We start from the raw sequence: 17,307 nt of genomic DNA on the forward strand, positions 1-17,307 counted from the left end.
ATGCATCTCTTCAGTATTTATCACTCTACATAGGACTTTGTAAATGCAAGTTTTCACTGAATGGAGGGTTTTGCATGTTAAAGTAGGTTTTTAGGGAGTTCCCTGGTGGCCTAGAGGTTAAGGATCTGGTGTGTGACTGCTGTGGCTTGGGTCACTGCTGTGGCATGAGTTCAATCCCTGGCCTGGGAACTTCTGAGTGCCAGGGGTCCAGCCAAAAAAAAAAAAAAAAAAAGGGGTTTTCACGTTCATATCTGCACACATCCACGCACTCTCCTGCCTCCACGACCACCAGCCAGTGGCAGCCCGGGCCTTCTGTTGAGCTCTAGTGATGCATTGAGTGTGTACTGCCCACTACAGGGCACAGGTACGTTCTCCCACCAGTCGCTCCACTCACTCTCTTGACTCCATCATTACACAATGAGAGGCACCCAGAGGAAAAGCCCACTTCCTGGGTTCACACAGCAGGTGGCGGAGGCAAGAGCCTGGCTGGAGTCCAGGGTCTGGTCCAGTGTGGGGCTCCCACTCTGGGGTGTCATGTCCACCTGAGGGCCCTTGTCTGCATCTGGACTTTTGTTTCTGGAGGCCTCTCATGCCGGTAAGGTCTGACCCAGTGCTCTTCATCTTGGGAAGCTCTTTTTATTTTATTTTTTTTTTAGGGCCACACCCATGACACATGCAAGTTCCCAGGCTAGCGCTCCAATCGGAGCTACAGCCGGCCTACACCACAGCCACAGCAACGCCAGATCCTTAACCTGCTGAGCAGGGCCAGGGATTGAACCTGCATCCTCATGGATACGAGTTGGATTCTTAACCCGCTGAGCCGCAGTGGGAAACTCCAGCATCTTGCTAAGCTCTTGAAGCAGCAGCCCTTGCCCTTGAAAGAGAGCGGAATTCAGAGAAGCAGCCTGCCTCCTCGGAAGGATCGGGAGCTTTTTCCCGTGGGCAGAAACAGACCAAAACACTTGAGTCTGTCATTAAATAACCAGTGTCCGAGGCCGGCAGCGCTGGCTGTCCCCTGAGGAGAGGGGGCGAAGGCATGTTTGTTCTCGGGAGCATCAGGCTGCAGCAGGGGGACCCGGCCTCCCCCTGCCTCTCTGGCTGCTCGTCAGCCTGGCGGGGAGGCTGTTGTGTCTCTCAGCTAATGAGGCCGATTTCTGCGGGTGGAAAGCAGAGAGGTGGAGAGTCTCTTGATGATTAAGAGGTGATTCTGTCAGGGAGCCACAGAGGTCCTGCTGTGTCCAGGTCCTCGGCCGGGCCTGAGGGCCACCGTTGAGAAGGAACAGGCCGGGCCACCGCTGCAGGGCCCTGGTTTTGGTTAGAGACACGCAGCCTGCTGCAGTACGACTTCTCGGTGCTTAACCTGGAGTCCCTGTGTCCTGAGGAAGACGATGGCTTGAGTGTTTGGGGGCGCAGACGGGAGTGGGGGTGGTGGGCAGTGAGCCAGGGTGGGCAGAGCCCAGGAGCTGGCAGAGGGGGCTGGGAGCATGTGGGAAACTGGAAGAGGCTCCCGTGGGTGAGAGGTCATGCACCAGCGAGTGGAGGCCACCAACAGGGACGACAACGGGGGAGCCGGGGCCTCTGAGGATGCTCGGTGTCAGGCCGGGGTCCCCAGAGGAGGGCCCTGCCGGTGGGAGACAGAAGCGGCCTGGGCCACGTGGGGAGCCTGTAGCGATGGAGGAGGGGCTCGAAGCGGTGGCAGGGGGGGGGCCCGCTAATAGTTGGAGCCACCAGCCTCTGTGATTGGTCAGAAGCGTGTTGTGGGGCAGGATCTAAAATATGGCACAAAGGAACCTGTCTACAAACCAGAAAGAGACTCAGGGACGTAGATTACAGATGAGTGGTTGCCTGAGTGGGGTGGGGAGTTTGGGGCTAGTAAATGCAAACTGTGACATTTGGAGTGGATGGGCAAGGAGGTCCTGCTGTACAGCCCAGGGCACTCTACCCAATCCCCTGGGACAGAATGTGAGGGAAGATAATGAGAAAGAGAATGTGTATATACATGTGGGGTTGGGTCCCTTTGCTGGCTGGACAGCAGAAAGTGATTCCACATTGCGTGTCAGCTACACCCCAATAAGAAACACATTTAATTACAAGAGAAGAAGCGAGTTGTGGGTAAGACAGAGCATCCAGCCTGAGGCTGAGGCCTGGGGGGCTCCTGGGAGGCTGGGGGTGGTTGCAGCATCTCTGGGGCATCCAGGAGCCCAGTGGGGTGTGAGAGAAAGCCCAGGGGCCAGGACCTGGGACACAGGCACTTGCCGTCCGAAGCTGCCTGCAGCGGGGCTTCCTGAGGGCTGGGACGGGGGGAGAGCCATCTAGAAGGACCCAGAGGACCCCTGCCTTGAAGGGAGGGGTTTGGGATAGAGGAAGCTAACTGCTATGGGAGTGAGGCGGCTCCTGGATGCCACGGGGGGTCCCCTGAGAGAAGGCCTGGAGTCAGTGTGCCCTTGGCACGAATGGAGCCATGGTAGAGGCCGGGGCAGGCCGCGGAGGCCAGGGGTGGGTGCTGTGCAGTGGACACCCACCGGGCTGAGCCCACAGCTTGGGAACTGTCTGTGCAGGGGAGCGGGGTGGACAGCTTGGGGCTCAGAGGTGGTTGTAGGTGAGAGCTGGGCATGGGCTCAGGTGTGGAGGGGAGGCGGCTGCTGTGGTGACAATGGGGCACCTGCAGAGGCTGGTATGGAAAATGCAGGAGGCGTTTCCTTCCTGGCTCAGTGGTAACAAACCCAACTGGTATCCATGGGGACGCGGGTTCGATCCCTGGCCTCGCTCAGTGGGTTAAGGATCCAGCTGCCATGAGCTGTGGTGTAGGTCGCAGATGCAGCTCGGATCCCGCATTGCTGTGGCTGTGGTGTCGGCTGGCAGCTGTAACTCTGATTCGACGCCTAGCCTGGGAAGCTCCTTATGCCACAGGTGCGGCCCTAAAAAGCAAAAAAGAAAAAGAAACTGCAGGAAGTGCTTGAGCAGACAGTGGGGAAGGGGCTGAACCCAGCAGGTAGGAGCCCCTGGAGCAATGGTCAGAGCCTTGTTCTGGCTTGAGTGTGGGCAGTGCTGCCAGGCCTGTTCTCCTGATGCTTGGTTTGCCCTGAAGTAGGAGGTGAGCTGAGTGGGGCGGGGGTGAGGTCCCGGGCTGGCAGAGAGCCGAGAAAGGCTGAGATGGTCACTGTGGGAGGTGGGGGACAGAGAGGAGCCCAGGACCGCCGAGAACAGAGCTGGAGATGGGGTGTGGGAGGCACCCCCGCCTTCGCTTCATCGTGTCTCCGTCCTTGGCATGTTATCCAGAACCGATGTGGGTTTGTGCTTCCTCTCGGGTCTAACCCCGAGGAGGTGCAAGGCATGACACCCCAGGATGTGGGTCAGGGAAGCCGAGTCCCGAGTCCGCCGGCCTTTGGGTGTCGCAGCAGGAGAACCCTCTGTGGGCATTACCTTGGCATTGGGTGGGGGCACCCTGGCCCTGCTCTGGCGCGCAGGCTGCCCGCTTAACGCAGGGCCCGGTGGGTGGGGTCCGGGCAGCGAGCAGAGGGTGGGCCACCCAGGCCTGTCTTGTTTGCTGCTCTGTGTCCTTGCGAGGTGGCATTTTCCACGCTGCTCCAGGCAAATGCCACCTTGTCGGGTACAGGATAAAACGTGCAATCCCGCTGCATCCTCGCCCTCAGGACCATCACAAACCAGACAGGACACTTTGGCGCCCGAGCAGTCAGCTGTGCAAATGCTTATCATCAAATGTCACAATAAATATTTTTTAGTTTTTCAAAGCAGCTCTGAGGTCCCTGAAGCAGAACTTTGGAAACTGGAATGAAATTGTTTCTAGTTAAGGTTCTTTTCAAAAGTTGTCAGAGCAGGTGTCTGGACTCCTCTGATGTGACCCGTATTGAGGGTGAGGGTTACCGCCCGGGAACAGAGCAGCGATTCTGGCTGCAGGGGGCGTGACAGGCAAACTGCTCACCTCTCCTTCCTCACCTTGAATGTGGAGCATCGAGGTTTAGGGGGGAGGCCGAGTGTGCTGGTTTCACTTGGAGGTGGACAGACTGGCCTCAGATCAGCAAATGACTTCACTTGTGCCTCTACCTTCTCGCCTGTCAAAGGGGCTGGTGAGAGACCCCTCCGCGTGCCGTCCGGAGGATTGACTGTCGCCAGAGTGGAGCACTGGGAAAGTGTCCGGCAGGTACAGAGTATTCACAGGTGACACCTTAGGAAAGCTGAACTTGCTTGAAGTGACTTGAATCTGACCACCGAGACTCTCAGGCACCAGAGATGAGACTGGCGCCTGTCAGCCTCTCAGGCGTTTTTCCATGCCTATCCTCCAGGTGCTATATTTTTATTCATTTAAAAAATTAAGGTGGAGGAGTTCCCGTCATGGCTGATTGGAAATGAATCTGACTAGCATCCATTAGGTCACAGGTTCCATCCCTGGCCTTGCTCAGCGGGTTAAGGATCCTGCGTTGCCATGAGCTGTGGTGTAGGTTGCAGATGTGGCTCGGCTCCTGCGTTGCTGTGGCTGTGGTGGAGGCAGCTCCGATTAGATCCCTAGCCTGGGAACCTCCATATGCCGCAGGAGCGGCCCTAGAAAGACACACCCACAGAAAAATTCGGGTGTAGTTAGTGTACAGCCACACAGAAGAGTTCCATCAACCACCCTACATTCCTCCATCCCCGACTCCGGACAAACCCTCCCCCAGCCTCCACCTCCTGGAACCCGCTGAGATGTTCACCGTCTCTCTAGTTTTGCCTTTTCTGGAATATTTTAAAAATGGAATCATCCATGTGTAGCTTTGAGTTTGTCTTGTTTTACATCTCAGAATGCATTTGATTTAGGTTTCTGCGCAGTGGTTCTCCTATGAGTTCGTTGTTGCTAGTGGTTACGATGGCGTGGTGTGGTGGTCAGCGGCTGGATGGTTGTGTCTTGGTAGCGTGCTACAGCTGATTGTGCTATTATAAAGAAAAAAAAAAAAAAAAAAAAAAAAAAAAAAAAAAAAAAAAAAAAAAAAAGATCTTTCCAGGTTGTGTGTAGTAAGGCCTTGTTTTTTTTTTTTTTGTTTGTTTATTGCTTTTTTTTTTTTTTTTTTTGGTCTTTTTGGGCCACACTCATGGCCTATGGAGTTTCCCAGGCTAGGGGTCCAATCAGAGCTATAGCTGCCGGCCTCCACTACAGCCACAGCAGTGACAGATCCAAGCTGCGCCCGTGACCTGCAACACAGCTCACAGCAATGTCGTATCCTTAATCCACTGAGCCAGGTCAGGGATTGAACCCACAACCTTATGGTTCCTGGTCGGATTCGTTTCCTCTGCACCATGACGGGAACTCCAGTTTTGTTTTGTTTTTACTGTTCTTGCTGAGCTGTGTCTCACTGTATGGATTCACCTCTCGAGGAACAATTAGGTTCTATTTTTTGAGGTCCCTCCCTTGACAGTGGGGAAGTTCCCAGGCTAGGGATGGAGCCTGAGCCACAGCAGGGACAATGCCAGCTCCTTAGCCTGAGGCCACCTGGGAACTCCCGAGGTTCCAGTTTTTGACAATTAAAAATAATGGTAAATATTCTGAAACATGGATTTGTGTGAACCTTGGTTTGCACTTCGGAGTATTTTTCCAGAGTTGCGGATCTCATTTTGCATTCTGACCAGTAGCATCTGCAAATAGCCCTTGGTAGGATCCGGTTTTTCAGGTTTTTTGTTTGTTTGTTTTTTTCCTTTTAGCAATCCTAACAGATGTTAGTGGTATCTCACTGTGGTTTTAATTTGCGTTTTTCTGGTGACCATTGACACTGAGTGTCTTTCAAATGCTTACTTACCGTTCATCTGTCTTAGGAAAAAGTGTAGTTTCAAACCTTTGGCCCGTTTTGGGGGAAGATTGCTTTTTTATCATCGAGCTTTAGGAATTCTTTGTACAGGGCGGGTACAGATCTTTGTCGGATATGTGATTTGCAATTATTTTCTCCTGGTCCGAGGCTCCTCTTTTGTTATCTCAGCAGAAATCCTTTTGAAGAGCCCAAGTTCTTTATTTTGATGAAGTGAAATTGATCAGGTTTTTCCTTTTACGGATTATGCTTTTGGGGTCATATCAAAGAAGTCTTTCCTTGGCCCAAAGTCAGAAGTATCTTCTAGAAGTTTTATAGTTTTAGGAATGTAAGATCTGAGAGTTCCTGTTGTGGCTCAGGGGTAATGAACCTGACTAGTAGCCATGAGGACACGGGTTCCATCCCCAGCCCTGCTCAGTGGGTTAAGGGTCTGGCATTGCCGTGAGCTGTGATGTAGGTCGCAGACGTGGCTTGGATCTGACGTTGCTGTGACTGCGGTGTAGACTGGCAGCTGCAGCTCTGATTCAGCCCCTGGTCTGGGAACCTCCGTATGCCATGGCCGCAGCCTTAAAAAGACAAAGAAAAAGAGTGTAAGATCTATGATCCGTTTAGAATGAATTTTTATGTAGGGTGTGAGGTGTGGAAGGAATTTCATTGGGTGCTGGGGGAGGCGAGCCTTTGTCTCTTTGCTGCAACTCAAGCGACCACATATATTCAAGGTATCCTGTTTAAGGTGGGTTTCTGCCTACTTGCTCTTGGAAAACAGCGCTAACAAGTCTTTCTGTAATAGGTGGGTTATTTTCCAGTGTTCATGATGTTATCCAGTTCTCTTTTCAATTAGATTTTGAGCTTTATTGCAGCCCCTAGAGGTATTTCACATGAGTGTTATTTTCTTCCATTTCATTCAGGGATGGGGGGGACCCAGCCTGGGAAAGGGGTTACTTAGAGGCAGACGGAGACCTCGGCCAGGGTCAGAACCCTTGAATGCCAAGACCTTTTCCCAGCCAGGTACAATGAGGGGGTTAAGGCTCTGGCTTCCCACCAAACTGAATTTTAATTCTCGCTCGGTTCTGTATTAGCTGTGAGCCAGGGCAAAGTAATTAACATCTCCATTGTCAGTTTCCTCGCCTTCCAACACAGCTCACTCCCTGTAGGAGGGCTGTTGGAATGAAAGATAACATATACACGGGTCCAAGCACAGTGTTACATAATAGAGCATGTACGAGGGTCTATCGTTCTTACCATCACTCTAGTTTTTGAAAGTGTAGGATTTCTAGAAGATACAGAATGTGAATATAGGAGATAACGTTACCACAGAGGAAAGTGATTTCAAGGTAAGAGATGTACAGGAGATCATTTTGAGATTGGAACAAAGGCAGTCACTCTTCTCGTTGGATGCGATAGAGCTGCAGCGAATTGGATGGAGGAAGATTCCTGAGGCGCCCGCCTTTATTCGCTCCAACATCCTTGGGGTTAAGGGGAAAATCTCGTAAGAGCTCAGCACCCGCCAGGCAGTGGGTGAGCAAGCGAGGCGTCTTGGCTTCTGTTAATATTACTGTTGTTGTTTCGTGTCAGGATCACCGGGGGACAAATCTCCTTTTTTCCCCTCTTTTCTCACTGTGTTTAAAGGTCAGCGTCTCACGTAGGAAGTGTGGCCTTTGTCTTCTTGGTGCGGGTGGTTCTCTTTTCCTTTGCAGTTTTCATTGTTTAATTGTGAACAATAATTCGTGAATTTTATTGTATTTCTAGTTGCACAACCATCATCACAACCTAATTTTCGAGCATTTCCATCTCAAACCCCCAGCCCGTCCCCTGTGTGTGGTCCTTCCTAGTAATTACACCGTCATATTAACCTTTGGCCGCATTGGGCTCAGCTTGCTTCTTTGTTCTTGGTTTGCAGGGGGCAGCACTGAAATACTTGCCAACTATCGTCAACGATGTGAAATTGGTGTTTGATCCCAAAGAGCTCAGGTAAGGAAGCCGTCAAGGCCAAGGCGTCCCCTGCACCAGGCTTGGCCCCCTTTTCAGCCTCTCAGTTAATGAGAGGCTCGGGGTCCATCTCGTGTCCGCATCGGTCAGTGCCCTGGACCATGGATTCTAGAGGTGGTGTCCGGGACGCTTTGCTACTTATATCTTATGGGGAAAAGGCATCGTCTGCCCACAGTCCAGTGTTTTCTTTAGAAGGTTGTTTAGGGAGTTCCTGTTGTGGCCCAGCTGCTTGAGAACCACATGGTATCCCTGAGATGCGGGGTCCTCCCCTGGCCTCGCTCAGTGGGGTAAGGATCCGATGTTGCCACAAAGCTTCGGCCTCGGTCGAAGATGTGGCTCGGAGCCGGTGTTGCTGTGGCTGTGACGCAGGCCTGCAGCTGCCGCTCTGACTTGACCCCTGGCCCCGGGAACTTCCACGTGCTGCAGCTGAGGCTATGAAGTGGGGGCATGGGTTATTTATAGCCTCATGTTTATATAATACAAACCTGACATCCTGTATCCTTGGGAGTTTAACATTCAACATGCGGGGCTGTGCGGTTTGAGTTTTGGACATGGGAGCTTTCCCATGTGTGTCTTGCCCTCGGGCCGTGGGCCTCAGGCCAAGTGCCCACGTGTTGTCCCCTCACTTGGGAGTAAGACAGAAGACCAACAAAGCCAAACTCTGGACAGCTGGACCTCGGCTTTCAGCCCGAGCGGTCAGGCCGGGTGTGGACTGCTCCCTTCTGACTTTGCCACCCTCTCTGTCCAAGCCCAGTTGTAGCTGTTTCCACACAAGTGTGTCTAACAGCCCCGTGAGCAAGTGGGTGCCTGGCCTCTGGGACCCCAGGTGTCCAGGCACAGTCTGTTCCTTGTTTGGCTTGTGATTTAACACTGGACTCGATAAACTGTCCGTAGGTGATGACACCACCTGAGCAGGCAGAAGAGCCGCCTAAAGCCTAGCAAAGGGCCATCTGTCCCTCGGTGGTGAACCTGAATGAAAACTGGTCACCCTTCCTGTACTTTATGTCCCATCGGACCCTCATGCCCTGGACGTGAGAGGCGAGGGGCTCGTGGGGAGCTGCTCTCCCCCCGAGTCATCATGTGTCTGAGGCACCTGAGCATTTAGTGTCCTGCACGGACGCCTTTATTTTCTGCTCCCAGGCATGGATGATGCTGGTCAGAGCTTCGGGGCCCTACCTGAGGACCGGAGGAAGGGACAGGCCTGTGGCTGCCCTCCGGGGTCCTTGCAAGGCTGCCAGACCGTGGTCCACGAAAGGGCAGTGGCAGCGGCCCCGGGGGCCTTGCTGCATCTTGGCTTCTGGCCCAGATCTCCAGTTAGAGATGGGGGAGGGGCCCAGCCGTTTTGGTTTTTTGTTTGTTTTTGTTTTGGCTTTTAAAATTTATTTATGTATATATATATTTTTTAAATTCAAATATAGTTGATTTACAATGTTCTATCTCAGTTGTACAGCAAAGTGACCCAGTCACACACCATTCCCTGTGCTGTACAGCCATCTGGCTTTAACGATCCCTCCAGATGCTTCCAGGGAAGGCCCCTGTTGGGGGAGCTCAGATCTGGAGAGCCAGAGGACATGGGGCAGCTGCGGGGGGCGCTGTGGCCCTCCTCTGGGCCTGTCCGTGGGGCGCAGGGACCAGGACCTCCCTCAGAGCGGTGGCGTCTGTGTTCACGACTGAGGCTTGCGCTTGGTGCTTGGAGGTCCAAGGAAGCCCCTCCCCAGGACCAGTCCCCCTACTCTTGGGCCTTTTGGCTCCTTCTGCACACGGGCGTCCTCAGGAACAGCTGCTCCACTGATTTGTTAAAAAGGACATTGCAAACCATGGGTGTGTTTTTCCCGGTTTAGAAAATTGATTCATGTTTTGATGCCACCGAAGAGAATCACAGAGGAGAATAACTCAAGCTCCACGAGGGCCTGGATCCTTTTAGTCGCCTTATGTGTGCAGTGCACACACACACACACACATACACCCTGAACACCTCCACATGTTACCTCTTAACTTTACAGCCAGCTCTTGCCCTGCAGACACCCGGTTTTCCCACAGTCGTGGAGGACGTGTCTGCATCATGACAGTCCTTTCCCGTTAGAACCCTGGCGTCGCTCTAGGGACAGTGACTCTCGCCCATTGGCAGTCATTCCCCCGCTGCCTCCCCAGCCTGGGCATCCGCTCCTGGACTTTCTCCAGGTGTAGACTTGCCTCTTCAGGGCACTTCATGTACGTGGCATCACACAACGTGCAGCCTTCTGTGATCGGCGTCTTTCACGCAGGGAGCCTCGGTTGATGAGTCAGTGTCCCCTGTCCTGGTTGTGGATGAATCGTCTGCGTATAGACTACACTCTTTTCCTCCATTCTTCAGGTGATGGACACTTGGGATTTTCCACTTTTCAAGTGTCACGAATTAGAGCGCTGCTGTAATTCATGTACAAGGTTTTGGGTGGATATCTATTTTCATTTCTTTTGGGTACATACTTAGTTTTTTTTGTTTTGTTTTGTCTTTTCTAGGGCCGCATCTGTGGCACATGGAGGTTCCCAGGCTAGGGGTCTCATCGGAGCTGCAGCCACCCGCCTACACCAGAGCCACAGCAATGCCAGATCCGAGCTTCATCTGCGACCTACACCACAGCTCACGGCAACACAGGATCCTTAACCCACTGAGCGAGGCCAGGGATCGACCCCACGACCTCATGGTTCCTAGTTGGATTCATTAACCATTGAGCCACAATGGGAACTTGGGTACCTGCTTAGGATGGAAATGCCAGGTCACATGTTAACTCTGTTTAACAACTGGAGGAACTGCCAAACAGTTTTCCAGAGGGGCCACACCATCTTGCATTCCCACCAGCATGGTGTGAGGGGTCCAGTTTCTTCGCATACTAGCCAACACTCGTTACTGGCTGTCTTTTGACCTCTTCACCATTGTAGTGGGTGTGAAGTGAAACACAGCATTTTAAAGCATCATGCTTTGGATGCGGTTTTTGGCCCATGTTGTGTCATGGGCCTCCTCCAACATCCTGGTGGCACTTAATGGCTGTTGATTGAGCTTGGAGCTCGGTACTGTCTTGGATCCCATTGGCTCATTTTGCCGTCTAGCCTTAAACGCTTCCCCTTGTGTTTTTCCTTTTATAGCAAAATGTTCACTGACTTCATCCTAAATGTTCCCATGGGTTTGCTGACCATTCAGAAGCTATACTGCTTGATTGAAATAATTCACAGTGACCTCTTCACACAGCATGGTGAGTGGAACCCTGAGAATCTTCAGATGCTCCCGTTGGTCATTGTCTGTAGACCCTGCCCTTCTGAATCTTCTCTTCCTTTGTCAGGGGAGTGGGGAGGTTGCTCCAATTAAAACAGGTCCATTAGAAGGCAGGGAGATGGACGTCTTTGCAGAGAATGGGAACGGACATACACTGCAGGTATAGATCATTGGGAAGTGAAGGCGTAGCCTCGGAGTTTGTAATTTAGGTGCATACCGAAGCTCCGAGGATAATCAGCATACATTGTAGCCCTTAGGATGTGTGATGCTCTATCCTCGGGAGGCAATCACTGGCTTCCATGATTGCAATGAAAAATGTCAAATTTTCTTTATATTTAGAAGCAACAGCTCTGGCTCAGCCTGAACTTTGCATTCTGTGACAGGGATTCTTCCAACCCTTCTCAGAAGAATAAGAATTTTAGTGATTCCTCCACGCATTCATCTTGAGAGCACCTTAAATTTCCACGCATTATCGCCGTACCCTTTTAATTAATCACTTTCTATTTGGACAGATTGAATTACTGTTTTACACTTGTCAAGACGTTTTATCAAAAACTTAAAACCTTTGCCTAATTCCACCGCCTTTCTCAGAGACAGACATGCAGACGGTTGAGTGACATTCTGACGGAGAGGCGTCGATTTTTTCTGTGCCACCTGTGTCCAGATGTTGGACTTTTCCATTCATTTTCTTTTGTCTCCAAGACGGGTAGTGTTTCAGGAATGGAACAGCTCAGGCCTCTCGAGCGCTCACGTGTGTCTGAATGAGTCCTTCGTCCCACCTGGACTACCCTGAGTTTTTAATCTTAGTTCTTTCTAAAATTCATTGGCATCTCCCCTCACAGCAAAGGCTGATGCCAAGAGGAACCGCTAAGACTTCTTTGGGGTGGGGGGTATTCTTCCCGAGGAAGCGCATCAAACTAAGATGTGAGTGGCTTTCTGCAGGCCTTCCAGACAGACATCCGTCGCCCTTCCTATTTCTCACTTGAAGCAAAGAAAGGCTGTTGTTGCCATTGCTTGGGCCTCAGAGCGCATGAATCTCCTTTAAGGCAGAAATCCTGCCGGTCCCTATACTGCTCATGTTCGAGGTGCCTTCTGACCGCTGGGGACACAGTGGGGCTCAGGGGAGCATGGTGCTGGGGGGATGCGTGGGGACACTGCTTCACTGTGTGTTCCCATCTGGACTAAACCTTTATGCCACTGCAAGTAAAATCCCCTGAACGTTTTACATCTGGGTCTTGTTGGGTAGGCGACTCCTACCTCTTCTAACCCTCCAGTCCCAAGACCCACAAACACACATCCCACCACGGTCACCACTGGTGACCTTCACTGTGTCAACAGTTGTCCAAACGTAACAGCTCTCAATGGACGGATGGTGCTTGGCTTTTACCGAGTGTTCATCTAGTACCCTTGAGGTGATAGTACGTGGATTTCGAAATTTCTGTTGCAAAACTTTGCTCCGCATGCCATGTGAATAAGATGCCTTTGAGTGAGGACCTCAGGCAGCATGAGTTCAATTAAAAAGATTTAAAGTAAATCTTCTTTTAAGAATATATTTCAAGGAAATATTTTCTTCCATGGGAACTTAGCTCTTTAGCTAGTAGACAGCTTGAAGGCAAACTTAGTATTTATAATAGGGAATCACATCAGCCTAGGTATTTGGCGATGGTGGTTCCTTTTAACCCGCCCCATTTCCGTTTCATTCTTGTTCTAAAAGTCTTTTACCATATAGACCGCCTCAAGTTCTGTCTTGGACGTATACAGCATGCAAATGCTTAGGCTTGTTTGATTAGGAGTTACCAGGTTATTTGATGTTTTGGAATTATCAACTTAATATCTTTCTAGATATTACAGAGGTTGGAACTTAATCCTAGTGGGTCCTTGCACCCACCATGGTAAATGAGATCAGGGGAAATATATGAATCCAAAATTATGATGGACTAAGTGAGCTAAAATTAGCCAGAATCTTTAAGTTTTACAGGCAACTCCAGGGTCGTGCACTCAGTAGACACTGTCTAAGCCATAATCAGAAGCTCATATGTCCTTCCAGATGCTTCCTGGTTGCCTGGAAGCATTTCGGAATGCATTGTCCAATGTGAAAATGGCCCCATTTATAGGCTTTGAGTTTTAAGAATGCTTCTGAGTAAAGAGAGCAAGCACAGCCCTGATTTTTCTCATCTGCAAGCTCCCTGCTTCTTCAAAGTTGCCCAGACAGCTCAGCCGTCTTACCTCCTTGTCAGGAAATACTTATCAGTGGAAATCTTCCGGTTGGTCTGTTCTCAGGAAAATGTCATTACTTCTGTAAAACACTCTGTGCCATGTGTGGTGTAAATATTTAAAGCCAAGCCATTTTCTGAGGAGATGTGATGGTGCTGGTTTTCTTGCTTTGTTCCATTTCTTGTTAATTTGTAAAAAACGTAGTGGCCCGTGTCCTCTTTCGTGATCCCAGGGGCATCAGTCAAATGAACACCCTTTGTGTCTAGATTTTTAAACGTGTGGTAACTCAATTTATCTGCACAAGGTACCAAAGCGGCCGGATCTCTGTGAGCGTTCTCGGGGGGACGCGGTCATAGTGCACCCTGTCTGGCTCTTCCACTTCGTCTTTTGGGCTCCGGGGCATCTCTGCTCATCAGCAGGTCTGTTGCTTCACTCGTAGAAGAGACTCAGTCGCTTTGCAGTAAAACACTTCTTCCCACCACCCTCCAGTATCAAAGGTATCCCATAGTTTTAAGAGCCTCCCTTAGGTAGGAATAGGCGAGCTGATCGGGGTGCGCTGAGGCTGGGAGGGGGTCCAGAGGTATTTTGCTCCTCTGCAGGAAAGCCTTTGCTTGCCGGGTTTGGGTCCCAGCCTGCCGAGGCTTACAGGACCCTGGGTGGCTCCGTCTTGCTCCTCTTCTGCCCTCTTACGTGGAAACTGAGGTTGCATCCAGCTGAGTTTGTCCGCTTACAGCAGGAGGTGTGTCTTTTGGCAAAGAGCATTGTGTTTGGTCCCAACCTGTGTGGCCACCAGGGCTGCTGTCACTGCCATCTGTTCACAGCTGTACCAGCTGCACACTGCTCCTTCTGAATCAGGACCTTGCAATGCCTGCTGCCTGTACAGCCTTCACTCTGGTCCGAAGGAAATGGGGCTTCTTTAGGGAGCTGTCTTTCCCATTGCTCATGGCCATTGGCCATCTTAAGGTCATGCCTCCTCGGCAGATCCTGGAACATAGTTGGTGTTGTAGTTGCAAGGGTGGCTGTGGATTTGAGTTCTGGCTTTGAGACTGGGAAGCAGAGCTCATCATGCAAGCATCTCCCCCAAATAGAAGGCTCTTCAGAAGCTGAAGCTCAGACCTGGCCATACTGGATGTCTGCTAGTGGGTCACAGCAGACATCCAGTGCCCCAGCCCAACTTGTCACCCCTTGGCGTGCATGCTTGGGTGTTAGTCGCATCAGCCTTTTCTCGAAGTACCCGTGTCCCTCCCTTTGCTTTGATTAAAAAATAAACTGAATGACAGCCTTGAATCCCATCCCGTCTCCTATACATGATTTTACTTCCTCGTTAATAAGGAACCATCTATTTCTGACCCCCTTTTCTGTGATGAGGGCCAGCAACACATGAGAGGATTAAGGCTGTCTGTGGGCTTTATGGTCAGATTGCCTGGATTCAAATCCTGTCTCTGTCACCTGCAGTGCCCTTGGAGAAGCGACCCTCCAGGTTTCATGTTCTCTGGCTGCCCCTAGTTGTTTTTGTCTTGAAGATTAATATACGGGCAGTACTGAGATTTGCCCTCAGCATTTAATGCACATTCAAGAAAAATGTTAGCCACGTCTCTTCATGGTTGAGGATTCAGTAGAAAAGTGGCAGGCTGCGCCCTCCTTGTAGAGGGCATCAGCCTGTCAAATATGAGATGAAGGAAGGCAGACCTGGACCAAACATTGAAAGGTATTATGTGATCACACATCCAGCCCTTCTTTAATCAGGGGGTGGCGCTGAGACGGAAGCATGCCCAGCTACATGCAGAGGTAGTTCACCTGATCCAAGTGGGGGTGAGGTCTTGTGTTCCCACGGGGAAGCTGGCTCTTTCTCTGAATGGCTTGATCATGGAGCAGGAAGAAGGTATCTTGGAGGGGGAGTAACTTAAGGAGAGAAGGACCAGTCTTGAGAGGCTTAAGATTCAGAAGGTCATAGTTTAATTTTAATTTTTAATTTCATTTTTGCTCTGAGTTTTATTTTTCCCTTGTTTTGTGGAAAGTTGAAGTCAGGGAGGAGACAGTTCCACCCTGTTTCTGGACTCAAGACAGTTTTAAAATTATGGAAGGTTTTAAGCACACAGGAGGAGTTCCCCCTGTGGCACAGAGGGTTAAGAACCTGACTGGTATCCATGAGGACGCGGCTTCGATCCCAGGCCTCGCTCAGTGGGTTAAGGATCCTGTGTTGCCACAAGCTGGCCCAGATCTCGTGTTGCTGTGGCTGTGGCGTAGGGCCAGCAGTTGCACCTCCCATTTTACCCCTGGCCTGGAAAGTTCCATATGCCACAGGCGTGGCCTTAAGAAAAAAACAAAAACCAAAAAAACATACAGGCAAATGAGAAGCGAGTCATGAATGCCTGTGTCCTGCTTGCTGGGCTTCAAAAGCTGTCAAGTCTCAGTCAATCTTGTTTTTATCTGTGTTCCTCCCCCAGATAGTCTGAGGAAGATCGCAGCCTTGGCAGTATTTGTGAGGCTCTCTTCTCAAATATGTGCCTATATTCCAGGAGTGAGTGGCACTGTTAGAGAGAGGAGGATGTGCAGAGAGGCTGGTCCCCAGGCTGGTGCCTGGCATCACCTTGGCTGTTGAGGCTTCTGCTCCCCAGCTGAGGTGCATGACCCAGACTCCTTAGCATGCTGTGCGCTGACAGCCAATGAATGGGCCATAATGGCCCGAGCATGGTCTCCAGATGTGACTTGACTACTTGAAAGCTGGTTAAATAGATTATATGCTTCACCCAAGGATGACTCTTGCATATAATCTTCAGCCTGGAGTGAGCAGATTTTCAAAGCAAGTTACAAAGAGACAGAAAGGTCAAAGCTTCATAATTTGTACATTTGTAGCTTTGTTCCCATGTGATTACATTGTTGCCCACATATCTGACAAAGCTGGGACAATTAAAGCTTACATCCTATTATAGAAAGGAAAAGTTTCAATGTAATTAAGTTAAAAGCAACACTAGGACACCGCGGTTTAGGATTTATGCCCATAAAAATGTCTGACATTCCTGTTAGGGAAATTGGAATAAAAGAAATCCACCTGGATAGCAGTAACTTTTAAATCTGTCAAGGGCATCAGACATCCTTGCAAGAAGCTTTTGCGTTGAAGTGGAGGATGTGCTCTTACCCACATGGGCTCCTTTCTGACGCTGTTCTGAACCGAGACCTTGGCCAAGCTCATTCCAGTTAACACTGAATCGCCTTGCTTTTTAAGATCTAATTTTCCATGTTCTCAGAGGGAAGTGACCAGAGCAGTTGACAGATTTCCTTTAGGGCTTAGTGTATATTTACCCTGTGTCATAAGCGGGATAGTGTAAGATGTGGAAAGTAAAGCTTTGAAAACTTTGGGGCAACACAGTTTGTCTGTAGTCTTGAGAGTAGCTTCGTGTGATGCTCTTGGTGGATTTCTTTGGTTTAAGCTTACTAGTCATTGAGAGCCCTTTGTTTGTTTGCTTAGTTTTCCCCCCTGATCATTGGAATCTAGCCGTGAGCAGGAATGGGGAAAGTGCCATCCTTTTTCTCTGGCCATTCCTGTGGCTCTTTCCTTCAATATAACAAATGCGGTCCTTTAGTCCGTGTTGATCAGCCTCATCAAACTTCACTTGTGCTCCATTTTTGAACAACACAGAGCTTCTTAAACATGTCAGCCTGCAGAGCTTCAATTATTTTCCTCATTCTTATTTTCAAGGTGAATGATTCTTCCAGTTATCAAGCAGAGTGAACCTCTCCTTTTTAATGGTGGAAACATTAGTTACAGCAGCCCTCTAAAATCTAAGGGCAAAGGCCCAGAGCCTATTGGGACTAGCTATTAGAAAGCATCCAAGTCAGATTTCTAGACTATTTTCATTGTGATGAGACCGGAGATGGAGAGTCTATATCACCAACAAAATCACGCTATTAATCAATTTGTCGTGCGTTAAACAGTAGAAAGAAACGGTCTGTTTAATATAGACCTCCAGTAAAGCAGACCTTCTTCATGCTTTTCAGATCCATAAATAAATAAAAATAAAATCTCCTGAGGTTCTCTCCTGTGGACAATGGACACATTTC

The 17,307-nt window shown here is 50.2% G+C and overlaps 1 protein-coding gene across 1 annotated transcript in view; it reads left to right on the forward strand.

Annotated features, from left to right (window-relative positions):
* DOCK1 (dedicator of cytokinesis 1) overlaps positions 1-17,307 on the forward strand; it is a 545,742-nt gene that overhangs the window by 182,114 nt on the left and 346,321 nt on the right. Inside the window, 2 exon segments of the mRNA XM_021072613.1 lie at positions 7,693-7,763; positions 10,905-11,011. Of these exon segments, the coding sequence (XP_020928272.1) occupies positions 7,693-7,763; positions 10,905-11,011 (178 nt within the window).

This window comes from Sus scrofa, chromosome 14 (assembly GCF_000003025.6).
Source record: "Sus scrofa isolate TJ Tabasco breed Duroc chromosome 14, Sscrofa11.1, whole genome shotgun sequence".
NCBI lineage: Eukaryota > Metazoa > Chordata > Mammalia > Artiodactyla > Suidae > Sus > Sus scrofa.